General features: G+C 43.9%; 1 protein-coding gene across 1 annotated transcript in view; it reads right to left on the bottom strand.

The window, feature by feature from the left end:
- RAMP1 (receptor activity modifying protein 1) overlaps positions 1 to 17,792 on the bottom strand; it is a 125,919-nt gene that overhangs the window by 54,811 nt on the left and 53,316 nt on the right. The window contains exon 2 of the mRNA XM_050916242.1: positions 17,626 to 17,764. Within this exon, the coding sequence (XP_050772199.1) occupies positions 17,626 to 17,764 (139 nt within the window). The remainder of the gene's footprint in view (positions 1 to 17,625; positions 17,765 to 17,792) is intronic.

Genomic DNA, 17,792 nt, shown 5'->3' with positions numbered 1-17,792 from the left:
AATCCCCTAAGCACTTACGAACGTGACTGGCCCCACTGTGCCATAGCCTCAGCCAATGAGAGTTGGTGTCGCTCCACTGATGTCAATGGACCTGCACCGACTGACACCCGCTGAGGATCTGACCCACTGATGTCAGCGTCAAAGGGGCTGCAGCACAATTTGAAGGGGGCTGGGTGTTTTGCAACTCTTGACCTAGAGCTGGCTAGACCCAGCCATGACAGAAGGCACGTGTAAGTGAATTTAACCACCACCAAGCCCGCAGTTTATTTCACTTATTTGGCATGACTGGCAAGTTTTGTCCAAGGCTGACAGGCCGGAATCTATGTGCTGTCTGAGGCGCTTGCGTCACTCCCTTAATGTGAATGGGAAATGTGTGCAGCGCACCCACCTGCCAAGGAAATGGTCCTTTTTCAGTCTGCAGGCACTTTCTCTTCCACTTGCCTTTTGACTGCTTATACATGTGCCTCCTTGATTACAGGCCTTATCAACAAAAGGCTCAGAGGCTGTGAGTTTAGATCTGAGCGTTTCTTGCAGAACATTTAGCGTCACCAGGAGATGAAAGTAACCTACAGATGAATGAATGAGCTACCTATAAGCCATTGAGGAGCAATTACACACAAGCTAACTCATCCTTGACACGCACACTTTAAACTCTAGTTTTCATTACTGGGGATTTGGGATTCACATCTAGGAAAGAACATAACACGCAACCCAATACAACACGAATTCGGATATAATGTGGTAAAGCAGCGCTCTGGGCGGGGGGAGAGGGGGCTGCATGCTCCCGCAAATCAAAGCGAGTTCGCTAGAACACGGTTTCACCTATAACGCGGTAAGGTTTTTTGGCTTTGGAGGACAGCATAGAGGTGCATCTGTTTTCCTGACTTAAGCTGTTGTGCGGGGTTGCTTGGCCCTGTTAGGCTGCGGCCATGGCTTACCCTAGACGTGACTGCATTTCAGCAGTGCATTTAGTCAACCCCATGCAGTGTTTGTATTTCAGTTGGAGGGGTTGGGTGCCCTCACCGGGCGGGAGCGTGGGACACAGAGAGAAGTGATGCACTGCCCCAGCGGCAGTGTTGGAGGCATTCTAGCTACAGCAGACATCATGGCAGGCAGTGTCTCGCCAAACTTAGGTGTGGAATCTCTTCTGGCATGACCCTGGTGCAGAGCATGTGCTCCCCCAGCGCCAGACCAGTCCCACCATCTGGATAGCGCAACAGTCCCGCTTTGTCCCCTTTTTGGTGTCTAGGGTCACTCTTGGTGCAGTCAGTCCCAGGGGGCAGCTCACTAGGATTCTAGCTGCTCCCACCCCAATGTGGGTTCACTGAGATGGAGAAATGGGCCCCCTCAGTTTTTCTCCCCTTGTGCAGAACCTGCTCCTGTGTTTGTAAAACACATAGGGATCGTTCCCAACGGGAAACATGCGAGAAACAGAATGCGGCTGTTATCAGCCAAATCTCCCCCATCTGTGCTCCTGCAGCCAATAATGAAGATATAATTGACAGATTGAAAAGAAACTTAAATTCAATCTCTTTTGAGCTCAGCCGGGTTTGGCACGCACACAGTGGTGCCCTCTGGCCGCTATGACAAGCCTCTCTCAGCTATAGATTAGCGAATTCCAGGACTGCTCTATTTACTTACTTTTAGGTTGCCAATGCTTCCAGCAAACATTCTCTGTGCATATTTTAAAACAAAATTAAAAAAAAAAAAATACAGCACATGCTGACCAAAGTGAGCTCTGAACAGATGTCCCCAGGAGAAAGGAGACACATCTGCCCCCACAAATCCATTCGGGCAGAAGCCTGAGATAATAAACAAGCAGTATAGGTGCTCTGAATGCCTACAGACTCGGGCCATGCCAGACCAACAGAGGGTGCTGAAATTGTTCCAGCTAGAGTGCCCCATTGCTACCCCCAGGCGTTCCAACCTCAGAAGTGTTAGCAAACACTGCTGAGGTGGTGCAAAAGGAAAGCGGAGGACTGCTAGGAAGCTGGAATCAAAGCACGCAGGGTTTATAGGCCAGAACGGAGTATACAGGAATGTATCTGCTCATTTAATTCTAGCTGCTCACCTGTCCTTTGGGTTCTCGGCACATCTGCTCTCCCCACCGAGACAGGTCCTTAAATATCACTGGCTGCTGTGAAAATATGTTTGGGGATTTCCGAGGAATCTATGTACCAGATGATCCACCACCTTCTCCCACAATGCCCCACACAACCCCAATGCCCTGCTCTGACAGTTCCCTCAACCCGAAATGTGTTTCCAAATCTGTGCCTCAGTGAGGGGGCTCTGTGAAGGAAACACGAAGACTGGATTGCTCCTTCCTGAGGAGCAAGGTTGAGTAGAGTTAAGGGGATGCAGTTTGTCAGACTGTGCCCAGCCGGCACATGGAAACCCGCTACGTGTATTGCTGTCATTTGAGCCATACAAAAGCTGGTTTATGTGGACATTCTCTGAACCAGTCCCAAGCTATCTTTGCGGTGTCCCTTGCTGTCTTAATCACCTCTGGCCTGTTCTAGCAGCCCCCACTCCTTCTTCGAGACCCTAAGCCACCTTGCTGTTCTCCAGGCACCTTCCTTCCTTTCCTTGGCCTAGACAGTGCTCCTCCCATGACTTCTTTGGCTTGCTCTCCTCACTAATTCCCCACTTCCTCCATGCTTCCCTTCCTTCTCCACTGATTCCCTGATGTCCAGCAGCCCCCTGCCTTCCCCTCTCAATGAACACTAACCATCTCCCCTCTCTGATGCTTCCTCCCCAGTGTCCACAAACATTAAGGAAAATGGACAAGTCAGGCTCTGACAAATAAGTCCACCTTAACTGTCATGCATTATATACCTCCCCTCCTCCGCCACACAGGCTGAGGGATTCTGAGCAAGCCGAGCATCCAAAATCAGTGTCAGTGGGCAGCATCAATTTGTACAGATCAATAACTATGCTTTTTCCTCTTGTTTTACTCAGAGCTCCCAAGTACATCTGAGGAAGTAAGAATTCTCTTCTACATAGGAATTAAAGAGCTCTGCCAACCAATCAAGTAATTCTATATTCATACTGACCAAATGGGCTCAAGCAAGCAAATGAAACACTGAAAGTTCCCAACATTTGCCAATGACTCAGACATAACAAGCTAACTAGAAAACCACCTGGAAGAAAAAAGTGAAGCCACAGATAAAGAACAAGCCATGCAGATAGTCCAGGGCAAAGACCACCTCTACGGCATCATTGGAAAGTAAACCAGTTAGAGCTGGTTGAAAAAATTTATTATAAACTTTAAAAAAAATGAAAAGTGGCCTATTATGAAGAAAGACCAAGAGTAAGAGCAGATTAGAGTTACAGGCCCATTAAGTAGGTGCAGACTAGCTGCTTCTAATATTCTGTGGTGCTATCAAGCCAGCCAACCCAAAGCAATAGTGGTTTGGGAGCGCTCTGACCCAGCCGAACACTGGGTCTTTAGTGAACAAGAAAACTGTGAAAGTATGAACATCGCTTGGCTACAATGGATTAATGAAAAAATCCCGCCCTCCAGAAATTTACACACCCTTTAGCAAAGGCTAGTCTGTGAGTTTAGGATTGAACTAGAGGTGAGATAAGCTCTTTTCCCTTAGCAATGACACCCATTGCAAATAATCCAGATCTTAACCCAAACTGCAAACTAGTGCTTCAAAGATTGGGAAAGCCATGGGATACCTAAAGCAGGCCAGTAAAGAAACTTTTCTAAATTTTAGAGATCACAGCTAACTGTAACTGTTCCGCTCTCCTTTGGTACCACTGCTTTCAAATCAGGCATTATGTTTCTCAACTTTCTAGTAATCTTACAGAAGCTAACTTTAATAGAAGCAACGGCATCTGGTCAATTAGAAGACAAAAAAAAATTATATAAATCTTTGCAGATAGCTTTCTAACAAAAAAGTGTCCATATATGACATGTTAGGAAAAAAACCTGGATAGACAAATTACCTTAGAGGAATGGGCTTTGCTCGGAAAAAAGACCAGCAATCTCAGCCTCAAACACAAGACAAGACAATTTCTTTAAGGTACTGTTTCAATGGTATCTCAGACCACTCTGGTTAGATGGATAGATTAGATAGATAGATTGAGTGGGGATAAATGTTGGAGAAATTCTGGTGGAAGAGGAAAAGTATACTGGTAGACATGTCCAGTCATCAGATAATATTGCAGTTTAATTCATAAGTACATACCACAGATTGTTGGGTTTTATTACCAGATGATGTTTTGGTAATCCTCTTGGGGCTTCCTAGTGGAAATGGTCCCACAAAAGGAAATGAAGAACTAATCTTTATTCTGCTAGTAGCTGCTCAGCTATTGGTAGCCTCTCATTGGAACAAGAAAAAATAGCCCAACCCAAGAGGAATGGTTTAAAAAAAAAGGGGGGGGCAGGCTGTGGAAAAATTATCACACCAATTACACAACCAGCAAAATGGCCAGAGAGATGCTTGGTTACCTTTTTTCAATACTCAAAGTACATTTGCCTGCAAAAAATTAAAAAAAACACACACAAAAAACAACACACCACCAACAAAACAAAACAGCACATCTATCTAATTTTTTTCAATAATAACATTTGCTAAACATGCCTATCCGTTACGCATGTGTATGCAGAGATTATACTCAATTTATTAAAATCATTAGAAATGACATGGGTGTTGTAATGATGTTCACGCAGAAATATGGTAACACACAATGAAACAGAAAGCTCTGATGACTATATTGCTGTATAATGTCTCTTTAAACAAAAGCTATCTATTGGAATAATTATTTTGATTCTGATATTTACATGGCAAGGATTTGTAAACTTGTTAAAAACTTCCTAAATAAATAAATTAAAAAAGAAAAATGGCCTTTTAATACAAAAATAGCTTTTGCAAAGCAATTTCCTTTTTTTCAAATTTTTTGATTTGACAACTTTTTTTTTTAAATCAAAATCTTTAAAGTCCCACCACTTTTGTGTGCCCTTTTTCCATTTGGCCACCAAAAAAGGTGTGAGGGGGTAAAAAGAGGAGGAAAAAACAAACTGGTTTTGAAAGCCAAAACATTTTCATTATTGAGGATTTTTTTTTTAAATTAAGTTTTTGTATAAGATTATTTACAAAAAAAAGTATCAAACACATACCTACCATTTTTCAACCCGCTCTGTGCTATTGAGGATAGCAAGACCTTGTTTTTATATTTTGCTTTGTTTTCCAAAAAATACTCTACGTTTATACAACATGAAGTTCTTGTGATGGGGATAGTGCGTGTAGACCCCCGCAGGAAAGAAAACCTAAAAGCTGATTCTGTTTTTCCTTCTTGATTTCCTATATTAACTTTACTGAGGAAAAACTTCCCTTTTCCTCCAGTACAGCCATTGGTTATCAATACAGAACAGTGAAAGTCATGCTAGCCTGGACTTAGACTGGGAGCAGTAGGTCTGGAAAGCACACTGAAAAAGGAATACCTAGATGCCAAGCCTGAAGTACTATAGCCAGAGTATTTAATGCAATATGTCCAAGAGGCTAATAAGACAGATCTTCTCCACCCCACTCACCGTTATTGGCTACCTTACAACCACCGAAGTCAGCATGCTTTGGAAGACAATCCTGAAAATCCCTCCTCTGGAAATGGTACATCCTGAAATAACAGGATATAAGAAAAAAAGCCTCCATTTTCCTTTCTGGGTCAGCTTTATCCACCAATGATTTCAGGGGGTTCTGCCTCTGCTCACATCTGTGGTGTATTTGATTCTCTGCCTTGTGTGAGGAGACAAAAGTCAGCTGCCTTTCCTGCCTCTGGACCTTCTCAGATGCCAGAATTATCCTATAAATTAGTGGGTCAGTTCCCACAGTGCCTGTTATCAAGCAACCCCAGAAGTAGACAAAGAGGTTCTGGGGTTCAGTTGAAAGGCACTGGATAGGGCACTGAGCAAAGGGCTCAGAAATCCTGGATTATGTTCCTGGCTCTGCCACAGGCCTGCTGGGTGACCCTGGGCAAGTCACTTCATCACTCTGTGCCTCAGTTTCCCTTCCCCAGCCTTTGTCTATCTTGCTTATTTAGACAGCAAGCTCTTCAAGGCAGGGACTGTCTCTTACCACCATTTGCACAATGCCTAACAAAACCTGGTCTCAGGTGCCATTGCAATACAAATAATAAATAAAAATGCATTCTAAGTGGTACTATGGGAGCACTATATAGTTATATGCCAGAGTATTGGGGAGAAAGGAGGAAAATGTGTCCATTAGAGATTTAACATGGGTCTAAAGAAAGTATTAGGAACTAGGTTCACCCAACACTTGCTAATCTTTGGATACTTACCAAAACCACCTTGTCTGAAACATTGTGGTACTATGGAATTTTACTGATCACAAAGGGAAAGAAATAAAACAAAGCAGGTTTTAGGTTATTTATTGTAAAGTCAGGACAGTGCATTCTGCAGACTCAATGGTCTTCCTCTTATCACTGATTTATTTCAACCTCAATTAAAGATGCTTATTTTATTATTATCCAAAGAACATGTCAGGATGTTCCAGGAGAGAAACAGACTGCATCTCTGTTTCTAATATTTTATACTTTGGAATTGAATTACCGACATTGATTAAAAACAGAGGGCTTAGCAGGAAACTGCAATATAATATACGAGATGTTCTAATCATTTCTTCTAATTACCAAGAAACATGAATCAGAAGAAAAAATATCATTTAAAATATCATTTAAAAAATAAACAATAAAAAGCCACCAATTCTAGTGACCTGGTCTGAGAGAGAGCTTAGCATCTCTAAACATTAAAAATGAATGAGACAAATTGTTGTCAGGAATTCTTTTGTTGTTAAATTCTCAGTCTCAAACTACAAGATTTCATTCTTAGAAACATTAGTAAAATGGCAGCCCTCGTTAAAAGACAGACTCACCAACCACGGTGGCATTTGGAGCAGAAATAAGTATTTCTAATAACCTTTTTGAAATTTCATTTTTAATGGGAAAAATCCTCAGTGGGGCCAGGATTTCACCTATATTCTTATTCAGAAAATATTTCTGCTGATATTACAACTAATCAGTGCAGATCTCCTTTAAACAAACAATTGTGATAGAGGAGATGAAAGAACACGGTGTTTCAGTTGCCTTCAAAGTAGTCATAAGGTGATAGTGTGCTTGAAGTCTTAGGCAACGATAAGAATACATGTTTCCTCATAAACATATCATCGCCCTGTCAACAATGACTGAGACGCCCATAAAACTGTAATCTGAAAGGTCACGGGCAGGGCCATCCTTAGCCATAGGCAGAATAGGCAGCCACCTAGGGCACCACTAGGTCTGGGGGCACCGCTCTGCTGGGAGCCTGGACAGACGGGAAGCAGTGGAGCATGTAAGAGCAGGGCTGCTGGGTTCTAGAGAGAACCGAATGCAGCACAGTCTGAGGGAGGGGATTGGCTGCTGTGGTGTCTGGGAAGGGGTGGGGAAAGGAACTCACCTGTAGGGTGACCAGATGTCCCAATTTTATAGGGACAGTTCCGATTTTTTTTATAGGGACAGTTCCGATTTTTGAGTTTTTTTCTTATATAGGCTCCTATTCCCCCCACCCCCATCCCGATTTTTCACACTTGCTGTCTGGTCACCCTAGGTAGGGGTAATTGGTACCTATATGAGACAAAATCCCAAATATCAGGACTGGCCCTATAAAATCAGGACATCTGGATCTGGTCACCTTAGCTAGGGAGCGCGTCTCTCCCCCGGGCTGGCAGCGATCCATCTCATCCGAGGGGGAGCTGCACAGGGCAGGATGAGCTGCTGTGGCTCCATGGGTGCCCCATCCCTGAGATCAGATGCTGTGCTAACTTCACCATGGTCTGTTGGGCTGGCAATGGTGCCCATTGGTGTGTGATCGGACCTGAGGGTTTGCTGCTGCTGTTGCCACTCTGCACCCAAAGAGGTGGATTTTGGGGTCCTGCAGTTTTCCAACTATCTCCTTCTCTACTGCAGTTGTTGGACCAGCAGGCTAGGAGGTGAACCAAGCATGAAAGCAGTACTGCGTTGCCATTTAGATTGTGATTTAACAAATTTGTTCGCCAAAAATGCTTGCTAACAATCCTGAATTCAATTTCAATATTTTAAAAAAAAATCAATATCTTAGCCAAAAACAGAAAATTAAGTTGTTGACAATTATTTGTGACAAGTTTGGTATGGGGAAGGGAGTGGGCCAGTTTTCATCAGAGAAACAAAAAACGTTGACTGACTTTCCTATAGCCCTGTTACTGCTAAATAGAGCCCTCCAACAACTCTAATATGCTCATCTCCTTCCTAATGTATAGAGCAGGGGTCAGCAACCTACAGCACATGTGCCAAAGGTGGCACGCGAGCTGATTTTTGGTGGCATGCAGCGGTGGGCTGAGCAGCTCAGCCCGCTATTGCTCTGGGGTTCCAGCTGCTGCCCCATTATCACCTGGGGTCCCGGCCACCGGCCCCACTCAGCAGCCACTGCTGGCCTGGGGACCCCCAAGGAACCCCCGACTTGCAGCGGGCTGAGCAGGCCGACGGCTGATACCCTGGCTGAGCCACTCAACCCGCCATCGGCCTGGGGTTCCATTCACTCAGCTGGTAGGTGGGCTGAGCAGGACTAAATTCAACGAATTAGGAAAACAAGAGCAACTAATGACAAAGTGCAAGAACCTAGAGCAGTGTCCCCAACCTTTCTCGACTGGTGCGCACCAGATGAAGACCCATGGGGGTGGACAAGCATCCGCCGAAATGCCGCCAAAATTCAGTGACATTCCAGCGGCAACGCCTCTGGATGATGCTGCTTGTTGGCGGCAAGCGGCATCATCCGAGGCGTTGCTGCCGAAATGCCGCCGAATTTCGGTGGCATTTCGGCGAATACTTATTCACCGGCCAGTAAGCGGGTGCACTGAGAGGCCCCAGCGGGCGCCATAGCACCCTCGGGCACCGCGTTGGGGACCCCTGACCTAAAGAGCTTCCTGAAGCACGGCGATCATTTTGATTTAAATGGACTTGAACTGTGTGAAGAATTTAGTATACTGTCATCAATGGTGTCACATGCAAAATCGATGATGGACATTGTACAGTTTACTCATACCAGCAAACTTGTTGACATATATCCTAATGTGTACATTGCCACTCGTATTCTACTGACAATTCCTGTAACAGTAGCATCAGGAGAATGGAGTTTCTCAAAACTAAAGCTCATTAAAAACTATCTCCGCTCTACAAGGAGTCAGGAACACTTGATTGGTCTTGCTATTCTTGCAATCAAAGAGGACATCACTTTGTCTTTGTCATTCAATGACATTATTACTGATTTTGCAGCCAAACAAGCCAGAAAGATTGCTTTTAATTAAAAAAAATCCTTTTTTCAATACCTCTTCATATAAATTTCCAATAAAATGTTCACAAAATAAAAAAAATATATTATTTGCATCATTCTGTCAAATCAGAATTTTTTCTATAGCGCTACCTCTTTAGTGCTAGTCCATCAGCATTACAGTGTGCTTAATTAAGTTAAACTGGTTTTAATAACATGCATGTGGCAAGTTTTCCAGTAGTGTAAGCTTATCTTTGTGTGGCTAAGAGCAAGACAGGCACAGGGGCACCAGCTTAATAATCCCGCCTAGGGCACCATAAATCCTAAGGATGGCCCTGGTCACAGGGTATTTTGTTTTTAAAAATGGTCACTGACTAACCAGATAAGCCTCCTTGAGTAAATGTACTGATTTCCCTCCAATGCAGTGTCTTAAAAATTTGCCAGTAAACACAAGGCAAAATACATCCTATTCAATCCAGTTAGGCATCAAAAAGCCAGACTTGTTACTTGACAACAATACTTCGAGAGGAAAAAAAGGTTTTTTTTAAAATTCTCCAGTATAGCAAAGTATTCTATGAGTGTGAAGAGAATTTATGGGCCTACTCCAGCTGTCACTGAGTCAATGGGAGACTCCACAGTGATTTCAGTGAGAATTGGATTAGCTTATCCATGTATAGCAAGGAAATAGGCCATTTTTCTCCTGTATGACATCTCTGCAGCACTGCATATTCTCAGTCATCATCTGCTCCTCTCTTGCATTGGTATCCTGCGGGGCACAGGAGTCCACCTCAAGGCTGTTGTCTTGGTTTTCAAAGCTCTGCATAGGATAGGCACTAGCCACTTGAAAGTCAGTCATGTAGGGAGAGATGGTCCTTTCAACAACAGACACGCTCCAGAGAGGTGTGGTCAACAATGACGGGGAGACAGGCGAGTGCAGGAGACAGGGCAAGAGCCAAGAACAAGAACTCAGTGGGGCCACTGGATGATCAAGGTACTGAAGGAGTACTCAAGGAAGATAAGGCCACTGAGGAGAAGCTAAATGAATTCTTTGCATCAGTTTTCACTGTAGAGCATGTGAGGGAGATTCCCACATCTGAACCCTTCTTTTTAGATGACAAATCATAGAAGTGTAGGACTGGAAGAGATCTTGATAGGTAAACTAGTCCAGTTCCCTGCACTCACAGCAGGATTACATTATAGCTAGACCATTCCCGACGTGTTTGTCTAACCTGTTCTTAAAAACTTCCAATGATGGAGATTACATAACCTCCCTACGCAGTTTGTTCCAATGCTTAACTACCCTGACAGTTAGGAAATTTTTCCTACTATCTAACTTAAATCTCTCTCGCTGAGATTTAAGCCCATTGCTTCTTGTCCTATTCTCAGAGGTTAAACGAGAACATTTTTCTCCTTCCTTCTTGTAACAACCTTTTATGTACTTAAAAATTATTATGTACTCCCTTCTTCTCTTCTCCAGACTAAACAAACCCAATTTTTTCAATCTTTCCTCATGGGTCATGTTTTCTAGATCTTTAATCATTTTAGTTGCTCTTCTTCGGACTTTCCCCAATTTGTGCACATCTTTCCTGAAATGTGGCCCCCAGATCGGGACACAATACTCCAGTTGAGGTCTTATCAGTGCAGAGTAGAGTAGAAAAATGACTTCTTATGTCTTGCTTACAACACTTCAGCTAATACATCCCAGAATGATGTTCATTTTTTTAGCAACAGCGTTACACTGTTGACTCATATTTAGCTTGTGATCCAATATCACCCCCAGATCCCTATCCACAATACTCATTCCTAGGCATCATTTCCCATTTTGTATGTGTGCAACTGATTGTTCCTTCCTAAGTGGAGTCCTTTGCATTTGTCCTTATTAATTTCACCCTATTTTCTAGTTTGTCAAAATCATTCTGAATTCTAATCCAACACTCCAAAGCACTTGCAACCCCTCCCACCTTGGTATCATCTGCAAATTTTATAAGTTTACTCTCTATGCCATTATCTAAATCATTGATGAAGATATTGAACAGAACCGGACCCAGTATCATTCCCTGTGAGACCCCACTTGATATGCCCTTGTGAACCACAGCTTGATTGTGAACCACTGAAACTTATTCTTTGGGAATGGTTTTCCAACCAGTTATGAACCCACCTTATAGTAACTCCATTTAGGCTATATTTCCCTAGTTTGTTTATGAGGAGGTCATGTGAGACGGTATCAAAAGCCTTAAAGTCAAGATATACCACATCTACTGCTTCCCCCTTATCCACAAGGCTTGTTACACTGTCAAAGAAAGCTATTAAGCAGGTTTGTCATGATTTGTTCTTGACAAATCCATGTTGACTGTTACTTATCACCTTACTATCTTCTAGGTGTTTGCAAACTGATTGCTTGATTAGTTGCTCTGTTATTTTTCTTGGTACTGAATTTAAGCTGATCGGTCCGTAATTCCCTAGGCTGTCCTTATTTCCCTTCTTACAGATGGGCACTATATTTGCCCACTTCCAATCCTCTGGAATCTCTCCTGTCTTCCAGGAGTTTTTGAAGATAAATCGCTAATGGCTCAGATATCACCTCAGTCAGCTCCTTGAGTATTCCAGGGTGAATTTCATCAGGCCTTGCCGACTTGAAGACATCTAACTTGTCTAAGTAATTTTTAACTTGTTCTTTCCTATTTTAGCCTCAGATCCTACTTCATTTTCACTGGCATTCACTGTGTTAGACATTCGATTGCTACTAACCTTTTTGATGAAAATGGAAACAAACAAGTCATTTAGCACTTCTTCCATTTCCACATCTGTTATAGTCTTTTCCTCCTCAGTGAATAATGGGCCTACCCTGTCAATGGTCTTCCTCTTGCTTTTCATATATTTATTTGTTACCCTTTATGTCTCTCGCTAGTTTGATCTCATTTTGTGCCTTGGCCTTTCTTAAGTTTCCCCCTACATGCTTGTGTTATTGTTTTTTATATTCAGCTGTCATAATTTGACCTGGTTTCCACTTTTTCTAGGACTATTTTTGAGGTTCAGATCATTGAAGATCTCCTGGTTAAGCCAGGGTGGTCTCTTGCCATATAGCTGTCTTTTCTATGCACTGGGATAGTTTGCTTTTGTGCCCTGAATAATATGTCTCTGAAAAATTGCCAACTCTCTTTAACTGCTTTTCTCTTTAGACTTGCTTCCCATGGGATCTTACCTACCAAATCCTGAGTTTGCTAAAGTCTGTCTTCTTGAAACCCATTATCTTTCTTCTGCTGTTTTCCCTCTTACCATTCCATGATCGCTTTCACTCAAGCTGCCTTTCACTTTCAAATTCTCAACCAGTTTCTCCCTATTTGTCAAAAACAAATCTAGAAGAGTTGCTTTCTCTTCTGAAATAAAAAATGGTCTCCAACATAGGCACCAACCTCCCCTCTTTTATGTGGATGCTCGACCCACCCCACCGCCCCTGGCCCTGTCCCCACTTCACCCCTTCCATGAGGCACTGTCCCTGCCCACCCCCATTCCAACTCCTTTCCCAAATCCCCACCCAGCCTCTTCCCTGCTTCCTCCCCTGAGCTCACCATGTTCCAGCTCCTCCCCTCTCATCCCAGAGCATGCTGGGCAGGAAACGCTGGGAGGTAGGTAGAGGAGCGGGGACACAGCGCGGTCAGGGGAGGAGGAGGAGGTGGGGTGGGAGGGAGGGGAGCATGGCTGCTGGTGGGAGTACCCATGGAGTCAGCGCCTATGGTCTTCAATACAGTCCAAGAGCTTGTTGGATAATCTGCGCCCTGCTGTGTTATTTTCCCAACAGATGTCTGCATAGTTGAAGTCTCCCATCACCACCAAGTCCTGTGCTTTGGATGATTGTTGGTTGTTAAGAAAAAAATCTCATCCACCTCTTCTTCCGGGCTAGGTGGTCTATAGTAGGCGTTTACCATGATATCACCCTTGTTTTTACCCCTTTTATCGTTACCCAAAGACTTTCAGCAAGTCTGTCTCCTATTTCCATCTCAACGTCAGCGCAAGTGTGTATATCTTTGATACACAAGGCAACACCTCCTCCTTTTCTAACCTGACTGAGGTGTCAACAGAGGAAGTTTTGGAACAAATTGATAAATTAAACAGTATTATGTCACCAGAACCAGATGGTATTCACTCAAGAGTTCTGAAGGAACTTAATTATGAAAATACAGAACTACTAAGTATTCTGTGTAACCTATCACTTAAGTCAGCTTCTGTACCAGATGACTGAAGAATAACTAATATGACACCAATTTTTTAAAAAGGTTCCAGGTTGATCCTGGCAATTGCAGGCCAGTAAGCCTAACTTCATTACCAAGCGAACTAGCTGAAACTATAGTAAAAAAACAGAATTATCAGACACATAGATGAACACGATTTGTTGAGGAAGTGTCAATACAGCTTTTGTAAAGGAAAATCATGACTCACTAATATATTAGAATTTTTAAGGGGGTCAACAAACTTGTGGACAAGGGTGATCCAGTGGGTATAGTGTACTTGGACTTCCCGAAAGCCTTTGACAAGGTCCATCACCAAAGGCTCTTAAGCAAAGTAAGCTATCATGGGATAAAAGGGAAGTTCCTCTTACAAATCCATCACTGGTTAAAAGACAGGAAACAAAGGTCAGTTTTCAGAATGGAAAGAGGTAATTAGTGGTGTCCCTCAGGGATTTGTACTGGGATCGGTATGTTCAACATATTCACAAGGGATCTGGAAAAAGCGGTAAACAGTGAGGTGGCAAAATTCAGACAAAACAAAATTATGCAAGATAGTGAAATCCAAAGCAGATTGCAAAGAGTTACCAATGATTCTCAGAAAAACTGGGTGACTGCACAAGAAAATGACAGATAAAATTCAATATTGATAAATGGAAAGTAATGCATATTAGAAAACATAATCCCATAATTCCAATTCCAAAATTATGGGATCTAAACTAGCTGGTATGATTCAAGAGAGAGATCTTGGAGTCATTGTGGATAGTTCTCTGAAAACACCCACTCAATGTGCAGCGGCAGTCAAAAAAGCTAGCCCAATGTGAAGAACCATTAGGAAAGGGATATATAATAAGACAGAAAATATCATAATGCCACTATATAAATCGGTGATATGCCCATACCTTGAATAGTGCATATAATTGTGATTGCCCCATCTCAAAAAAGACATATTGGATTTGGAAAAGGTACAGAGAAGGGCAACAAAAATGATTAAGGGGATGGAACAGCTTCTTTCTGAGGAAAGATTAAAAAGACTGGGATTTTTCAGCTTAGAAAAGAGACAACTAAAGGGGGATATGATAGAGTTCTACAAAATCATGACCAGTGTGGAGAAAGTAAATAAGTAAGTGTGATTTACTCCTCCTCATAACACAAGAACTCAGGAGCACCCAATTAAATTATCAGGCATCAGGTTTAAAAAAAACAAAAGGAAGTATTTCTTCACACAATGCACAGTCACATCTGGGACTTGTTGGCAGGGGATGTTGCGAAGGCCAAGACTATAACAAGGATCAAAAAAGAAGTAGGTAAGTTGATGGAGGATAGATCCATCACTGGCTATTAGCCAGGATGGGCAGGGATGCAACCCCATGCTCTGGGTGTCCAGACTGCCAGAAACTGGGAGTGGATAATAGGGGATGAATCAATAATTGCCGGTTTTGTTCATTCCCTCTGAAGCAGCTGGCATTGGCCACTGTCAGAGGATAGGATATTGGGCCAGATTGACTGAGGACTCCAGCTATCCCACAGTCCCCGCAGTATCCGAAAAGTATTTGCATTCTTGGCTGAGCTCCCAATGCCTGAAGGGTCAAAAATATTTTCCCGAGTGTTTCAGAGTATATGTCATCAATTTACCCCCCCCCCCCGAAAGAAAAGGGAAAAAAATCATTTCTCGCCTCTTTTCAATGTCACCCTGCATGCTGCTGGTAGACGGGGTGCTGCAGCACTGAACAGCAGTATCCTCTCCCCTCCCCTCTCCGGTGGCAGACAATGCAAAATAACTGATATCCGTCCTCATCATCATCCCATGAGTGCTCCTGGCTGGCCTCGGTGAGGTCAGCCAGGGTCGCCTGGGCAAAAATGAGAATGACTCCCTGTTATTCCCGGCAGACTGTACAGAAGGATTGAAAACCGTCCTCATCATAGCAACTGGAGGCTGAGCACCTCCCCCCCACTTCATGTCTAATGAAGATTCTGTACTGCCTGGACTATCATAGCAGCTGGAGGCTGCCTCTCCCTCATTTTATCTCACTAAAAAGTCAGTGTTTCTTATTCCTGCATTCTTTATTACTTCATCACAAAAATGGGGGGATAACTGCCATGGTAGCCCAGGAGGTGTGTGGGAGGAGGGAAGCAACAGGTGGGGTTGTTGCAGGGGCACCCCCTAGAATGGCATGCAGCTCATCATTCCTGCAGGATCTCTGGGGCTCTGACCCGGAGCGGCTGTGCTCTCTGGTTCTCTAGTACACTTGCCCCATATTCTAGGCAAGATTGACTCTATTTTTAGATAAAACATAAAGAAGGGAATGACCTGGGAAGTCATTCCCAGTTTTGTCCATGCGCCCCCGGCCGACCTCAGCGAGGCCAGCCAGGAGCACCCGTGACAGCAGCAGACTGTACAAAAGGATTGATAACAGTTATCGCCAATTTCCAGTTGCAGACGGGCTGGTAACCGTCTCTGCTACCTTGCAAAGGCAAATGAATGCTGCTGTGTAGCACTGCAGTACCGCGTCTGTCAGCAGCATCCAGTATACATATGGTGACAGTGACAAAAGCCTAAACGGGCTCCATGGTTGCCATGTTATGCCATCTGCTAGGGCAATCCAGGGGAAAAGGGCGTGAAATGATTGTCTCCTGTTGCTTTCATGGAGGAAGGACGACATTTACCCAGAATCACCCACAACACTGTTTTTTGCCCCATCATGCATTGGGATGTCAACCCAGAATTCCAATGGGCGGAGGAGACTGCGGGAACTATGGGATAGCTACGGGATAGCTACCCAGAGTGCAACGCTCCAGAAACAGATGCTAGCCTCGGTACATGGACGCACATCGCCAAATTAATATGCTTAGTGTGGCCGCGTGCACTCAACTTTATACAATCTATTTTAAAAAACCAGTTTCTGTAACATCAGAATAGTCCTGTAGTGTAGACATACCCTCACGCGCACACACACACCCCTCTGCCTCTGTGTTCAACAGCAAGAGCATTCCACATTAATGGTTTGCTGTGTGTCCCGGAACAGATCGGCACAGCATGCAATGGCTGTCAGAAACGGTGGTTTGAAAGGGAGGAAGGGGGTGGGGGGGGTGGCATGTCTCCAGGGCAGCTGAGTTCAAACCAATGAGCAGAGCGGCCACTTGAGGCATTATGGGACAGCTCTGGAGGCCAATGACAGCGCAGAACACAATCAAGTGTCTACACTGGCAATAGAGTGCTAGAGCCTCTGCACTTTAAAGCTTACGACTCTCGTTGAGGTGGGTTTTTTGCAGCGCTGTAACTGAGGAGTTTCTGCGCACAAAGTGGCTTGGCCGTGTGTACATGTCTGCAGTTTTAGTGCAAAAGGCTGCTTTACTGCGCAGAAACTTGCCAGTGTAGACAAGCCCTAAGTGTAAAACCCACCTCCTTGGCCAAACCTCCCAGCAATAGCTCAAACACACTCCAGACACCATCCATTTTATGCTATTTAAAAATAAATCAGCATCTTCAGGCCTATTCCCTACTGGCAGAAAGGAGAGCGAGACAGACAGACAGACATAACTGTTGATACACTTACTCCTGGAAGTTACTCAGTGATAGGCAGCAGAGTAAGAACAGAACTACACTCAGAAAAGTATGCAAGATATTTCTCTCAAACAGGGATGGGAAAATAGGCTCCAGTATTTAATGCACTGAAGTGAAACTGAAACAAGTTGCAAAGCAGCGTGTAATACCCTTTGTGAGCATAACACAGTGCACTGCTGCCTCTTGTTCAGAAGCACTGTTCGGAATGACAGCGTGTAATATGATTACGCAACATCAGTTCGCTCAAAGCTGCACTATAATGACCACGTGATCTCCCTTACTGCAGTTGATAAATACTTCACTGGTCGCACTGGACAATGCATGGTGTGACCAGCTTCTCATGGATGCCTGGTGCTCAGACACTATGGTGACAGGCACTGGTACTAAACCCTAAGCTAGATAGCTTGAAAACAAGACCCTGTGGGTAGCTGAGGCAGGCTGGCAGTTCTTTCGCTCATCACCAGGTCTCTGGCCAGGACACTCTGCTTTGTTAAATCAGAAAGGGCTGGAGATAATAGCAACAAGACACTAACCCTACTGTCTCATCCCAGTCACACCACAGCTTCTGCCCGATCACTTCCATGTCAAATTTAAACTGGCTTAGGCAGTAATCCTCGATCAGCTGGCCATAGTCGGCTTCATGGCACGCGGTGACCACGATAAAGTGATGGGCTGAAAGAGAGAAAATGAACAAGTTTGG

The sequence above is a fragment of the Gopherus flavomarginatus genome, chromosome 10, assembly GCF_025201925.1.
Source record: "Gopherus flavomarginatus isolate rGopFla2 chromosome 10, rGopFla2.mat.asm, whole genome shotgun sequence".
NCBI classification, from domain to species: Eukaryota; Metazoa; Chordata; order Testudines; family Testudinidae; genus Gopherus; species Gopherus flavomarginatus.
This window is presented reverse-complemented; position numbering and strand designations above follow the sequence as displayed.